At 40.3% G+C, this 16845-nt stretch overlaps 1 protein-coding gene across 1 annotated transcript in view; it reads left to right on the top strand.

The window, feature by feature from the left end:
- Window positions 1–16845, top strand: part of Afg3l2 (AFG3 like matrix AAA peptidase subunit 2) — a 268652-nt gene that overhangs the window by 53286 nt on the left and 198521 nt on the right. The window contains exon 5 of the mRNA XM_067147372.2: window positions 13105–13270. Coding sequence (XP_067003473.2) covers window positions 13105–13270 — 166 coding nt within the window. The remainder of the gene's footprint in view (window positions 1–13104; window positions 13271–16845) is intronic.

Here is a 16845-nt window from a genome sequence, read left to right on the forward strand (position 1 = left end):
TTCCTGCCGGTCTTTATTGTTCAGTGCCATGCTGTCCGACTCGTTGGCTGAACGGTCAGCGTACTGGCCTTCGATTCAGAGGGTCCCGGGTTCGATTCCCGGCTGGGTTGGGGATTTTAACCTTAATTGGTTTATTCCTATGGCACGGGGGGCTGGGTGTATGTGTTGTCTTCATCATCATTTCATCCTCATCACGACGCGCAGGTCACCGACGGGTGTCAAATAGAAAGACCTGCACCTGGCGAGCCGAACCCGTCCTGGGATATCCCGGCACTAAAAGCCATACGACATTTCATTTCAGTGCCATGCTCTTCTGGTTCTTAATTCCCAGGATGCCTTGACACACACATTTCTCCCGTTTTAGCTTTGGTTTTCCAGCTATTCGGGATCCTTCCAGCAACTTATTGAATATCTTCATCACTCTATTGCCATTGGTCGCCCACTCTACCTCCTGATCTTGATGACTATAATAATGTCAGGTTTGGATCTATGATTTTGATCATAACGGGTATAATTGGTCCATAGCGACTTTAATCAAGGTTATGTATTTAGGATCCGCCTTGTCAATATAATATCTACTTTATTGAACACATATTGATGTATCTGGTGGTTGTGTGTGAAAACACAGACATCCAGCCAATCCCAAGCTGCCATTCATATTGATCGATATCGGTTAAGCGCGGTATCGAAACCTAGTTGCCAGTTATATTGTGTACATTCACCACGTGGTTAAGCTTTCTCGCTTGGCGTGTATGGTTTTCGGTACAGTTCGCGATCTTTTGTATTTTCTTCAGTAATTTGTGTTTTTCATACTGTTATATCTAACGTTTATCTCTCCAGTATAGTACAGTGTAGCATAGTTTACAGCTTAGAATGGCATAAATTAGTAAAATAGTCTATTTTTGTGTAGGTGTAAAAGCTCCGTGTAGCTGTTGGCTTATTTACATCCATCTGTTGGTTAGTGTACTGTTTGTCTGTGTATATGATGTCTCAGTGTAATTAGGAAAAGATAAGCAGCAAAGATGTGCCTCTGATATCAGTGGAGTGTTCCCTTTGTAGGCCATAAGCTCCTTGCTGTGTCAGCCTTTATCCAAAAGTAATTCTTATTTTTAAAATTCTTAATAAGGTATTCTAGTTTTTGTGTCGTATATTGTTATTAGGTGCATACAGCATATTTGAAGTTTTTATGAATTGGTTTTCACTTGTGATTCCTTAGCTTTCCTGAGTACGGTAGTACATTTTACAAGGGCTGTGTGTTATGGTCATATTGTCTCAGCTGTCCTCGCAGCAGCAGACTGCTGGCAACGTAGTTAAGGCGATGCTCACATGTTTTGCAAACAGTCAGTTTAGAAGTAAAATTGTGCAGAGCATAGTAATATTGAAAGAATTGATAGTGTATGGTGGTTTTAATTTAATACTCTTGGTATCATTGCAAAATTCTGTAGAGTTTGTAACTGACCTATTCTGAAAGGTGTAGTGTTTCAATAAAAAAAATTGTGAAATAACTGACATGTTTTGTAAGTAGGACTATTTCCAAAGTTGATTATTGGTCTTATAGGGATTCCATTTTGATGTATTTTCAGTTTGGCTCTTGCTGTTAGTATTCTGGGATTCGTATTCATGAGTTTAGATATGTTGTAGGAACCAAAATCGATATCATCTGATGGCGTAGCAAGTATAGGCCTACATTGTTTTTAAAGAGACCACGTCTCTCATAGTGCATTGATACTATGCTGCGTGAGGCTCCAAGTAGCTTGTGTAGTGGCCTCCACTACATGCACTAGTCATGAGTACTGGAGGTGTGCTAGTTACCAACTGATGAGCCCAGATTGGCAAGGTATGACGATTTCAGTGAGGAGAATGGGAAACTTTCACCCCCACAAGAAAGACCTGCAGATATGCCTGGACAAGATAAACAACTTGATGGTTTTGAACATTATCCAGTTGTAGATAATTTGAAGATGCCAATATGTTGCACACTTCATGGCTGCCAATGGAGATCTCACACACGATGCATGAAATGCAGTGTTTACCTCTTTTAATTGTTTCTGTTTGTTCCACACAGTGTAGTAGTCATACTAATGCACTGTAGAAATTCCGTTATGAAAACAAATCCTAAAGTGACATTACCCTGCTGTAATCAGTATTTATGTTGTTATAATTTGCTGTATTTCAAAAATTTACTTTAATTAAAGATATGATGGCAAAAACTGATTTATCATTCATGAAACACATTTTAGGATGACAAATGCAAGATTGCAACCATCCTCATTGCCTTAGTGAATCTGATACAATTGTGAGGGTCCTCTGCGAACCATGTGACCTTGCCGCGGTGGGGAGGCTTGCGTGTCCCAATGATGCAGATAGCCGAGCCGCAGGTGCAACCATATCGGATGGGTATCTGTTGAGAGACCAGACTAACGAATGGTTCATCGAAAGGGGGGTAGCAGCCTTTCGGTAGTTGCAAGGGCAGCAGTCTAGATGATTGACTGATACGGCCTTGTAATAATACTCAACATGGCTTAGCTGTGTTGATACTGCTACACGGCTGAAAGCAACGGGAAACTACAGCCGTAACCACCTCCCGAGGACATGCAGCTCTCTCTGTATGAAAGATGTACTGATGATGGCTTCCTCCCGGGTAAAATATTCCGGAGGTAAACTAGTCCCCCATTCGGATCTCCGGATGGGGACTACACGAGATGGGGCGATCATCAGGAAGATGGATACTGACATTCTGCGAGTCGGAGCGTGGAATGTTAGAAGTTTGAATCGTTGTGATAGGTTAGAGAATCTGAAAAGTGAGATGGATAGGCTAAAGTTAGATGTAGTTGGTATAAGTGAAGTACGTTGGCAGGAAGAACAGGATTTTTGGTCAGGCGACTACCGAATTATCAACACGAAATCAAACAAGGGTAATGCAGGAGTTGGTTTAATAATGAATAAGAAAATAGGGCAGCGGATAAGCTACTACGACCAGCATAGTGAAAGAATTATTGTCGCCAAGATAGACACCAAACTAATGCCGACCACAATAGTGCAGGTCTATATGCCTACTAGTTCAGCGGATGATGAAGAAATTGAAAGAATATATGAGAAGATAGAAGATTTAATACAATATGTCAAAGGTGACGAGAATCTAATTGTGATGGGAGACTGGAACGCAGTGGTAGGCCAAGGAAGAGAAGGTAGCACAGTAGGAGAATTTGGATTGGGACAAAGGAACGAAAGAGGAAGTCGGCTGGTTGAATTCTGCACTGACCATAATTTAGTCCTCGCCAATACTTGGTTCAAACACCACAAACGACGTCTGTATACGTGGACGAGACCTGGAGACACTGGAAGGTATCAAATAGACTTCATTATGATTAGGCAGAGATTCAGAAACCAGATGTTGGTTTGCAAAACTTTCCCAGGAGCAGACGTGGACTCTGACCACAACTTGTTGGTCATGAAATGCCATCTGAAGTTGAAGAAATTGAAGAAAGGAAAGAATGCAAAAAGATGGGATCTAGACAAGTTGAAAGAAAAGTGTGTGATGGATCGTTTCAAGGAACATGTTGCACAAGGACTAAATGAAAAGGCCGAAGGAAACACAGTAGAGGAAGAGTGGAGAGTCATGAAAAATGAAGTCAGTAGGGCTGCTGAAGAAATGTTAGGAAGGAAGAAAAGATCAACTAAGAATCAGTGGATAACTCAGGAGATACTAGACCTGATTGATGAACGACGAAAATACAAGAATGCTAGAAATGAAGAGGGCAGAAAAGAATACAGGCGATTAAAGAATGAAGTGGATAGAAAGTGCAAGGTAGCTAAGGAAGAATGGCTGAAGGAGAAGTGCAAGGATGTCGAAGGCTGTATGGTCCTGGGAAAGGTAGATGCTGCATACTGGAAAATCAAGGAAACCTTTGGAGAAAGGAAATCTAGGTGCATGAATATTACGAGCTCAGATGGAAAGCCACTTCTAGGGAAAGAAGACAAAGCAGACAGATGGCAGGAGCATATCCAACAGTTGTATCAAGGTAACGATGTAGATAATTTCGTTCTGGAACATGAAGAGGCTGTTGATGCTGATGAAATGGGAGACCCAATTTTGAGGTTAGAGTTTGACAGAGCTGTGAGTGACCTAAATAGGAACAAGGCACCTGGAATTGATGATATTCCCTCTGAATTACTGACTGCCTTAGGAGAAACCAGCATGGTAAGGTTATTTCATTTAGTGTTCAAGATGTATGAGACAGGAGAAGTCCCATCCGATTTTCGGCAGAATGTTGTTATACCTATTCCCAAGAAAGCCGGTGCTGACAGGTGTGAAAACTACCGCACTATTAGTTTAGTATCTCATGCCTGCAAAATTTTAACACGTATTATTTACAGAAGAATGGAAAAACAAGTTGAAGCTGAGTTGGGGGAAGATCAATTTGGCTTCAGAAGAAATGTAGGAACACGTGAAGCAATCCTGACTTTACGTCTGATCTTAGAGGATCGAATCAAGAAGGACAAGCTCACGTACATGGCATTCGTAGATCTAGAAAAGGCATTCGATAATGTTGATTGGACCAGGCTATTTATGATTCTGAAGATGATAGGGATCAGATACCGAGAACGAAGAATTATCTACAACCTGTATAAAAATCAGTCTGCAGTGATAAGAATCGAGGGCTTTCAAAAAGAAGCAGCAATCCAGAAAGGAGTGAGGCAAGGCTGCAGTTTGTCCCCTCTCCTTTTCAATGTTTACATAGAACAGGCAGTAAAGGAAATCAAAGAGGAATTTGGAAAGGGAATCACAGTCCAAGGAGAGGAAATCAAAACCTTGAGATTTGCCGATGATATTGTTATTTTATCTGAGACTGCAGAAGATCTCGAAGTTGCTGAATGGTATGGATGAAGTCTTAGGTAAGGAGTACAAGATGAAAATAAATAAGTCCAAAACAAAAGTAATGGAGTGCAGTCGAACGAAGGCAGGTGATGTAGGAAATATTAGATTAGGAAACGAAGTCTTAAAGGAAGTAGATGAATATTGTTACTTGGGTAATAAAATAACCAACGATGGCAGAAGTAAGGAGGACATAAAATGCAGACTAGCACAAGCAAGGAAGAGCTTTCTTAAGAAAAGAAATTTGCTCACTTCAAACATTGATATCGGAATTAGAAAGATGTTTTTGAAGACTTTTGTGTGGAGCGTGGCATTGTTTGGAAGTGAAACATGGACGATAACTAGCTCAGAAAGAAAGAGAATAGAAGCTTTTGAAATGTGGTGTTACAGAAGAATGCTGAAGGTGAGATGGATAGATCGAATCACGAATGAAGAGATACTGAATCGAATTGGTGAGAGGAGATCGATTTGGCTAAATTTATAATACCAATATAATGGTCCGTTATTGGACATTATAAATTTTCCAGCTAACTCATTCCTGATTGCCTGCGTTTCGCCCTCGTGTGCTAAGTTAGGCTCGTCAGTTGGGACTTAGCACACCACCCAAGACGCAAGGCTAGTGCATACCGTGGAGGCCACTGCATAGGCTATTTGAAGCCACCAGCAGTGCCAATGCACTATGAGAGCTATGTCTCACTTCCAAAAATAGATGCCTGCCTGGCCATCAAATGATGTAGATGTTGATTCCCATTGGGAACCTAGAATATTTGTCCCGAATGAGTAAATTTATAATACCAATATAATGGTCCGTTATTGGACATTATAAATTTTCCAGCTAACTCATTCCTGATTGCCTGCGTTTCGCCCTCGTGTGCTAAGTTAGGCTCGTCAGTTGGGACTTAGCACACCATTATATTGGTATTATAAATTTACTCATTCGGGACAAATATTCTAGGTTCCCAATGGGAATCAACATCTACATCATTGGCTAAATTTGACGAGAAGAAGAGATAGAATGATAGGACACATCTTAAGACACCCAGGACTTGTTCAGTTGGTTTTTGAAGGAAGTGTAGGTGGCAAGAACGGTAGGGGTAGACCAAGGTATGAATATAACAAACAGATTAGAGCAGATGTAGGATGCAATAGTTAAGTAGAAATGAAAAGGTTAGCACAGGATAGGGTGGCATGGAGGGCTGCATCAAACCAGTCTATGGACTGATGACTCAAACAACAACATGCTTTACTACTGACCCTCACAATTGTGAGGGGTCAAAAATACCCTGAGTGGTGTTTGTAAAATGGAAAAATTTAATTTTTAGTAATATTTAGACCTTAATTACTTAGGAAATGGCAATTACGCACCCATACTTTCATAGTATATGTGTCGGGAGTGAAAGAGGTATACAGTTTTAACTCCGTATATTCGACCTTGAAGGCCAGTGCTATTGAATTAACACACAAGGTGTTAAAAATAAAAGGAATAATATCAAGCAACACCAAGTAAACAAGAAACAAGATCAAACGCAGTACCTCAAGATAGTAGTAAACTCGTGTTCTCATCCCGAGGTAGTGCAGCTCTTTTCAGGCACACCCCCATTGGAGGTGAGCTGCATGTACCATTTCAACCACATACCAGCCCTCCTGCCATTCTTAAATTTCTGGCGGTACCGTGAATCGAACCTGGAACCCCGAAGACGGCGGCTAATAACACTAACCGTTACGCTACAGAAGCGGACAGTACCCCAAGATGAAAAACTTTGAACGCACACAAACATTATTTCTTTATCTTCAGGTTGTTTTTAATTGTGACATTTGACCCACAAGTTTGTGAACTTGTAGAAATATGAGACAATAACTTTGTATTTTATCTAAATAGCTGCAGAGGATTAAACCAGCCTTCGGGCTGATTACCTAACATACATACATATATATATTAATATAAGGTCTATAGGAGTTGTATATTTTATATTAATTGCCAGTTTTTCATGACTTTCATGCTGCTGCTGATTGCGCTAAAGAAACACCGAAACTAGTACTGCTAAATAAAGTTAATATGTTGTAATACAATCAGGCAACATTGTTGATCTTGGTTCAATATGGATAAAAGAAAAGATGAAATGAAATGGCGTATGGCTTTTAGTGCCGGGAGTGTCCGAGGACAAGTTCGGCTCGCCAGATGCAGGTCTTTCGAATTGACACCCGTAGGCGACCTGCGCTTCATGATGAGGATGAAATGATGATGAAGACGACACATACACCCAGCCCCCGTGTCAGCGAAATTAACCAATTATGGTTAAAATTCCCGACCCCGCCAGGAATCGAACCTGGGACTCCTGTGGCCAAAGGCCAGCACGCTAACCATTTAGTCATGGAGCCGGACATAAAAGATGAAATTTCTTATGTTAAACTAAGAGTATAAAAACGAAAATGAACAAGATAAACAAAGATGTCAAAGTAAGCTGGTCTCACATGTGGTCATCAAGGCGAACGGCCCAATCGACCAGGAATTCTCAACCTGAAATTGACCAATATCAATCGAGAGATGTATGAGCTCCGGTATTTACCGTGCTGGGCAAATGGAGGCCTGAAGTACTCGGTCCGAACAGGGCCGTTGGAAGCGTGGGATATATGTGAGTTACAAGGACCTGAATCGAACAAAACTTAGACCAACTTGAGTGATTGAGTTGAAACTCGAAGCTGCGAGTTTCAGTATCCACAACCTTTGTAGGTGGTGTTGCCTTTGCGCACTTATGCCAGTCCACTTTCTGATGGATTTTAATTTTGTCTTCATTAAGTTATTAAGGAATTTCACATTTTTCATGTCCATAACTTTGCTATCACAAGACAAATACGCACCATGCTAGTCTATTTCACACGATTATGCTCCTTATCCAGATATAGACTACCATATCACACAACAAATATTAGCTACACTTCACTGTACCATATCACTCAACACAAAATACAGTTCTACCTTCTGAATGGAATTCGAAAAAAAAAAAAAGCACAAACAGGCTCAATCTGCTCTTCAACAAACTTGCTGCTAACCGGCAAGCAAACTGAACATTCCTGAGGCTAATGGCTTGCTCCCCAAAAGTGCAACTTATCCTTTGAAGTTCAGGAAGGCCTTTTCCTGTAATCATGCAACTGTGGCGACGGCTCTTACCCAAGTTGGATATCATGCTCCTTTCAGAAAGGATCACAAATTCAGTAACATTTTCACGTCTGGGAAAAATGCGATTGTACCAAGATGATGTTGCTCCCATAATAAACCAGATAGCTGCTGCTGAAACAAGTAGAAGTTCTTCCTCTGTGCCTGATGTGTCTCCAGTTTGGATTAGAGTATTTTAACCGACAAAGAACCCTGAATTCAAGGTGAGAGAAGCCATTATTGGTATAAGAATATATTCATAAAGAAATTCAAACCCTCTAGATTACTTTTTTTTTTTTTTTTTTACTTCACGGAGTAGGTGGTTGTGTATTTTGGTTCACATAGTTGTCAGCTTGCATTTGGGAGGTAGTGGTTTGAACCTCACTGTCAGTGGCCCTGAAGATGATTTCCTATTTTCACACCAGCCAATTGCTGGGGCTGTACCGTAATTAACCCTCTTAGTGCCGGCTCCCTTACTGCCGTGGTTGCTAAGAATGCCAGAGAGAAAATGCCTATTATGCAGCTCCGAAGATAAAAGCATATCCTATCCTCACTTTTCAAGATATCTCATTGTAGTTTGTATTTTCTTGTAGCTAGGTGATTCCTCTCTTCACTCATTATATTAACATCACGAAAATAATTCGTACTTCCGAGCAAAAAAATTAAATGTATTCATGCAATTTTTGAAAAATTTTAAAATTCAAATTTGGATCTCAGTACATCCTAGTATTTTGATCGTACTCACCTAAATTTGGTATTACTGTGCACACTGATGCATTGTTTAGTAGTTTGTAAAATATCAGTGTTTTAAGAATAATAGTTCTTGTAAAAATGGATTAAAATACTGACTTGGTCTAGAATCAGGAGGAAGTGCACGTTTAGGGCCGGGCGTCTCAAGGAATGCAGGAAAGGGCAAAAATTGCACGTCGTGATCAGACTGAATTTTACGGAAATCGGGAATCTGGTCATCGTCATTACTGTGTCTCCGTCAATTCCATCATTATTCCCGTCACTATCATTACCGTATTTATCGGAAATTTCATGCATCACTGTCACACGAGTAAGTCGTATAACATAACTACAATCGTCATTGTTTGAAACGTTACCGGCGTTATTATTACTCTCAGTATCATCTGAATCGTCGCCTGACTCGATATAATCAGAGTCATCACTCAATTAATATATTGTACCAAATCGTCATGAATTTCAAACATAATACGAGAAGTAGTCGCCATTATTACGAACACATGGTCTACAGGTACGCGCTAAACAGCTGAAATAGAAAAAATCATAACATCAACACAACATGTCGCACAGAGATTCTGGTGGTAGATTTAGAAACTATGTAGTATCTACTACAGAGTGATGCCGACTAGAGCTGCCATCTGTCAGATATGTGCAAACTATTACGACTTACATAGACAGCTGCAACACGGAGTGCGATCGCGCTCGTGGCACTTTTCGCTATGCTACAGAGGAGCGCGATCGCGCTCCCCGGCACTCTAAGAGTTAAGGTCACAGTTGCTTCCTTCCCACTCCTGCCACTGCACACAAAATGCTGTCAACTTGCATACACAGATTTATTCACAATTATTTATAAATTAAATTCACATAACCTTATTCACTGCCATCGCAAACAAAACATTTCACTCCGAAAACATCAACAAACCACCATTTTAACAACTGCCTATCACGGAACTCATGGAGATTACAACCTTGAAACAGTTGACTGCTGACTACCACAGCATGTCGGCGCAAAACACAAGACGTGGTCACAAGTACAACTCCTGTTAAACCATAACTCCAGCTAAACAGTAACTCGTCTCTACCATCAAGACCACCTCCTTATATATGTGCCTGGCCAGGCTTCTAGAAAGATATGTTACAAAATACTTTCTCGTAAATTCTAGAGTGCTTAATACACTTAAGAAACTGGAAATTGCAACACCATGAAGGCATTGGTCGTTTGTGTTGATTTTCAAGATATGGAATGATGCCATGTAGGTATGTAAACGGTCAAAGTTTCAGACCCATTGAATTGTTGCTACAGGTCTCCCCGCGTGATTGGTCGCAGAGAAATCAACTCCAGTATACGGACTCTGGTGTAGCATAGTTGACTTGCAGTCTGTGCAGTGAAGTGTTCCCCATCAAACATGCCTCGACGACAGAGAAGAGCACACTATCAACAACTGTCGTCGTTTGAGAGGGCTTGGATAATTGGGCTGTGTGAGGCTGGATTATCGCTAAGGACTGTCGCTGCACCTGTTGGCCGACAGGCATCTACGGTACAACATGTATGTCAGCAGTTGTCAAATGAAGGTACCCACACTCGTAGACCTGGCACAGGCCCAGCGCGACAGACAACTGTGAGAGAGGATCGCCGCATCATTCGGATGGCCCGGATGGAACCCCATGCAACAGCAGCGCAAATTTGAGCAATTGTGGCACCCCATGTTACACAACAAACAGTTGGTAATCACCTGCATGCAGCTGGCTTACGAGCCTGTGTCCCTGCAGAAGGTGTTCCATTGATCCCACAACAGCGACTTGTAAGGCTGGCGTAGTGTTGAGAAAGATCGAAGTGGGTCGACGAATGGCATAGGGTCGTCTTTAGTGATGAATCGCGCTTCTGTCATGCCCACAGTGATAGCCGGAATTGTGTGCGCCGATGTACCGGGGAGAGGGGTCGTCCAGATGTTATTGTTGAGGGCCAATACCAAGCATTATGGTCTGGGGAGCTATTGGCTTTAATGTGAAATCACAATTAGTGCTTGTTGACGGCACTATGACTGCTCGACAGTACGTTGATAGGGTACTCAATCGAGTGATTGTCCCTATGATGGCGAACATTGCTAATGGGATGTTTCAGCAGGACAGTGCCCGGGTTCACACTGCACGCATCTCCAGAGAAGCTCTCCACGACATCACAATCTTAGAATGGCCCGCCAGATCCCCAGACCTCAGTCCTATTGAGCATGTGTGGGACATGATGGGTCGACAACTGGCCAACCATCCTCAGCCACCCACAACTCTAGAACAACTGACCCGTGCAGTGCAGCAAGAATGGACCACAATTCCTCAGGAAGCGATCTAGGGCCTTATTGACTCCATGCCTCGACGAATTCATCAATGTATTGCAGCTTGTGGTGGGCACATCCTGTATTGATTGTTGTCCAAACTTGCGGTCATAGGGACCTGAAAGTGTAATCATCGAAACACAACCGAACACTCATCCTGCATGTTCAATTGCAGCAATGAAGCACCACTCCTTCCGGGTGTTGCAATTTCCATTTTCTTCAGTGTACATAGATATAATGTACAGAATATTCTACCATCATCTGGTGTCAAAGATACGTCATTCTGGATGTTACAGTGTGTTTCACAATACTGTAGTGGATTATGCATCATATATACAGGTAATAATAAATTATATACAGTTTCTTACATTAATTGAACTCATATAAATGTCTATATACAGTACATGTTTTATGACATAACCTCACAGTCAATGCGATCATCTGACTGCGTAAATAATAATAATAATAATAATAATAATAATAATAATAATAATATGATGATGATGAAGAAGGGGGGGGGGGGTACTATTACTAAATGGATGTAAACACTTCATAGCCATACATTACAAATAGTAGTGGTTCGGGGGTTTAACCAGATGGCACACAGCGTAGTGCCGGTAATGTCGAATTGATGGACGTTGCAAGATTTCAGCTGTTGAAAAGACCGTGACCTGAATCCACTGTTATCGCATTGGTGTGCATTCAGAATAATATATGATGAGATCATGAAATGAAAGGCTTAACTATGACCACCTGATTTTCAGAAGCAGTATTTCTGCAAAAGGATTGTGGGAAGTATTCAGGATTATACGGTGGATCAGTGGTAGAATATTTTTCTCTGGATCCCAAGATTAAGACTTCAGGACCTGGCAGTGGTAGTGAAATTCTTAAAGCGTGAAAGAAAGCCCGTTCAATACCCCATGGTGTACGATTTTGACATATAAGGGATCTTAAGTGTTTATCTGACAAAAATGTCCGGCTCTGTGGCTGAATGGTTAGCGAGCTGACCTTTGGTCACAGGGGTTCCAGGTTCGATACCCGGCAGGGTCTGGAATTTTAACCATCATTGGTTAATTTCTCTGGCACGGGAGCTGGGTGTATGTGTCATCTTCATCATCATTTCATCCTCATCACAACGCGCACTTCGCCTACGGGAGTCAACTTGAAAGACCTGCACCTGGCGAGCCGAACATGTCGTCGGACACTCCCGGCACTAAAAGCCATACGCCATTTCATTTCATCGGACAAAATTAATCAGAACTCAGCCATTGGTTGTCTAACAGACTTCTGACGTCTTTGCTAGTTGATAGAGTATATCCATGGAACACTTTTTTTTTGCTGTTTGTTTTATGTCGCACCGACACAGATAGGTCTTATGGCGAGAACACTTAGAGGACTGTTTCAAGTAGCTGTCCACTTGATCATATATTGTACATACATGGTACGTTATGGTAAAACACACTCGTTGATCTTATGATCTGATCATGGCCATTTGACTACCAGCTTTATGTAGAATCTGAACCACAAGGATGTAACTTCCATTTTTTAAAAACCCACGCGCATTGACCAGGATTGCAAGAGTAAACCAAGATATCAAAATGGTACGATTATCATTGCTATTATTTTTTGTCTATATTTTGATAAGAAACTGAAATGTTATGAATTTCCACCCATCTGCCTCATGAATCATTATCTTCTGTGCCCTTTCCTTTGTCTTTGTCTCTGCTGTTTATAGAATCCGATGTACTATATATGCTGAAAATTTTTGGTGAAATGTTAGTTAAGCCGAATAAAGAACAGAAGGGTGGGGTAGTTATATGATGATACATTTATTATGGCTGTTTTTTAATACTGTATGTCAGGTTTGTATTCCATACCGTACGTTAACTTGGTGATAATGAGCTTTTTTTAAAATTGCATTTCATTATGATTTTCTGGAAATAAAGATTTAAAAATTCTTAATTTTTCTGATGATCTTTTCATTGGCTTTATTTCAGAGTGTTCTTTGGTTTAACATTGGGAGTGTCGACTCATTTGAACGTAACCTGGAGAATGCTCAAATAGAAATGAATATAGAACCTCCAAATTTTGTGCCTGTTATATACAAGACTGAGTTGGAAGCAGCAAGTATTACTGGGATCCTTCCCACTTTACTAATTATTGGTAAGTTAGTGATTTATGATGAAAGAGTATCAATGCAGTGTCAATTTGAATTTTTCATTAAATATAAAGTAAAATAATATAGTTTTTGTATATAAATATTGGACAGTTTTGAAACTTCTTGGAATATGGAAGTACATTGATTTAATGTTAAGATTGATGCTTTTGTAGCCCAGAATAATATACATCATATTCAACATCATTCTTTTGAGTTCATGCCATTTGAGAGATAGAAATTTTGGGGAAATTTAACATTTTGCAAAGTGAACTACAACCGGCCACGACTATTCTAATAATGTCAAAAGATCATAATTCAGTGACTGTTGTTCATTTGACGAAATAGTACCATCCTTGGTCACCAGATGGTTTGCTATTCAGAGAAGTAGGTCGCATTTCTTTTTTTATATAAAGTCTGATGTTTTCTCACCTCAAAGGAAATGTGAAATACATGTTGAAAATGTTCTATACGATACTTAACAATACAATTCATTCTAAATTATAATTTAGTAGTTCAAGGAGGAATTGCTTTGTCATTATTCAGTATTCAAATCAGTTTCACAGTATGGGAGTAATAGCTTTTTGAATTAAAGACATTTTGGGCTGATTGCAGAAACGATGATAGTTTTAAGCCTTTGACAACGTCCACCTAAACCAATGAAATTCGTTGGTGCACTGTCAGCTGTTTGTTTTCCTACATATTACTCAAATATGGCTAAGCATGAGCATGACTTGCCCACAGATGAGAGTATCGCTTTTGGTGGAAATTAAATCTCTTAATATTATCAACACTAAAGCAACACGTCACCATACAGGGAAGTGTAGTTTGATTATAGTGTTGTTACAGTGAGTGTGATTTACTCATAAATACAGTAGCTTCGACGAAGGGAAGATGAAGAAATAGTAATGTGTAACCGAGTGTGTTGTACAGGCTATATAGATGTAGCTTGCATTCTGGAGATTGTAGGTTCGAAACGCATCATCGGCAGCCGTGAAAATTGTTTCCCGTAGTTTCCCTATTTTTACACCAGGCAAATACTAGGGCTGTTATTATGGCCACGGTTCTTCTTCCCCAGTCCTCTTTAAACAATAATCACCACCACTTGCCTTCCTATCTGATAGTTGCCGAAAACTTATACAATCATATATATAAAAAAACCATACAACATACTTTTTAGTTTTCACTATTATATGTGTTTCCTTGGCAGTAAATATCAGTGAATCCCTCGTGGTTGATGTGTGTGACAGCCCTCTGACAATTGCGACTCGTAACTCTGATATGTATGTAGTCGAATTGACCTATAATTCCATGGAAATTACCCCATGTATATAATGAAACATATTGGTTTCCAAGAATTTTATTCAGGTTGAAAATTACCAGACTATCCCTTTGTCAGTCTCAAGAAACAAGTCTCTTGAAAAGCAAAACCTTATTTTAAGATCTATCCCCCCGTACATATCAAACAAATTGCTGCGATTTAGCAGCAGGCGACCCACAGAGAGGCAGTCAGACTAACCTTTCTTCCCGGAATCGTCTCAACGTGATAATACAAATTACATGTTTCATGGTACATAACCTATGATTGTGCTTCATTCCTCTCATTTGGGGTTAAACAGTGCTTTTGGCAATGTTTAAACATGACCGGTTGAACATCGGTTTTAGACAGTGTCTAAGTAATAAATCATGTCTCTGCAATGCGGCAGCCATACTTAGGCATTGTTTAATCGTAAATATCGTCTAAATACCGTTTCTGCAGTCGGCCCTTTATTTTTAAGTTGATACTCTAGATTTCTGCTGGCGTGTGTATTATAGATGAGAAACTCCTTTGCTAAACTCATACATACATCTTCGTTATAGACTGTTTTCGCGTTCAGTCTGCAGGCCTCTGTGAATTTTATAATCGCCGTCACAATCATCTGTTAGTAACTAGTTCTGTGGCCTCATTTAGTTCTATATCTCTTATCTGTAAATCATTGGAAACTGAGTCTAACCATCGTTGACCGGGCGAGTTGGCCGTGCTCGTAGAGGCGCGCGGCTGTGAGCTTGCATCCGGGAGATAGTAGGTTCGAATCCCACTATCGGCAGCCCTGAAGATGGTTTTCCGTGGTTTCCCATTTTCACACCAGGCAAATGCTGGGGCTGTACCTTAATTAAGGCCACGGCCGCCTCCTTCCAACTCCTAGGCCTTTCCTATCCCATCGTCGCCATAAGACCTATCTGTGTCGGTGCGACGTAAAGCCCCTAGCAAAAAAAAAATAAATAACCTTCATTGTCTTGGTCTTCCTCTACCCCTGTTACCCTCCATAACAGAGTCCATTAATTTCCTAGGTAACCTATCTTCAGTAATTTTTATCAGGGGGGACCGTGGAGGTATGCGTACCCCTTAAACATTTTAAGACTGTTTAAGAAAAATATTCGTACATTTCTATCTAGTCTGGCAAATATAACTTCTGACTTGAAAGTTCATAGATCGGCTAGTGTCAACACGCTATTCACAACAGCTGGAGAAGATTTTGAGTAATCTTTGATTTAAACAGACCTATTGAATCAGTTTCTCTTGGTCGGCAACTCAACACTAAGCAGCAGAATCGAAACATTAGGCCATATTATTATCTGCTCGACTAAAGCTTTGTAATTGTTGCCTTATTGGAAGAAATTTTACTCGTTAAGGCAAAATAAGTATTTAGTGCCGTATGTTGGCTGTGCAGTAAATGTAGGAACTTATAATCGCTGGCTTTTCTCTCGTGATACCGGTGCCTTTCAATTTTCTTGAATGTGATTTGTTGTCTGGTTTGCATTTAAAAGTGGTGTGTCTTTCGTGATTAGATTTTGAATTTCTTAATGGTGCATGTAACTTTAAAGAAGGCAAAGAAATTATTAGACTGTGTTGGTAATCTGAACACATGAACAAAAATGATATGGTGGTGCATACTTTATCAATCGTGAAAGAGGAAGTTTCTTTCTCATGAGCACGTAAGCTAGTGTTTGGTGGCGAGTTAGTTTGTTATTTTATGTATGTGGTTAGTATTGAAGGATGAAGAAAATAGCGAACTAGTTTGCATCCCCCCAGGCATTGAGAAAGCTCCAAGTTAATGATTTGAACGTAAACAATGACAGGGAAATGCCAACAGTGTCATGTGGTGATGAAAAAGAAGATCACAACAAAGAGTTTTCAGCCGCATGTATCAGTGGAAGACATTCCCGAATGCTGGGATTTGGGGAAAAATCTGGAATTTTGCAGTAAGTACGAACGGTTGGTGCTAAAAAAAATGAGAAACTTGGCTGCAAAATTTGTAAAGAAGTTGGCGATCAGCAAACTGAAAGCACATCCTGACGGATGAACATTTCACAGCAATGGGTTTCAGTTTTATTTGTGTAATTGGTAGAACTGAAAATAAATGTCAGCAAATGTTTTCTCCCCGCAAGAAAATATTTAAACATAGATCATGAAGCTGCAGTTAAAATACAAAAAACAGTAAAACAAAAACTTTGTAAACTGCATGCACTAAGGCTTTCGAAAAAGAAAAGGAAATAACTGCAATATATTTCAAACAGCATACAGGATGTCCCCCAAAACACC

Source organism: Anabrus simplex, chromosome 5 (genome assembly GCF_040414725.1).
Source record: "Anabrus simplex isolate iqAnaSimp1 chromosome 5, ASM4041472v1, whole genome shotgun sequence".
Classification (NCBI taxonomy): domain Eukaryota; kingdom Metazoa; phylum Arthropoda; class Insecta; order Orthoptera; family Tettigoniidae; genus Anabrus; species Anabrus simplex.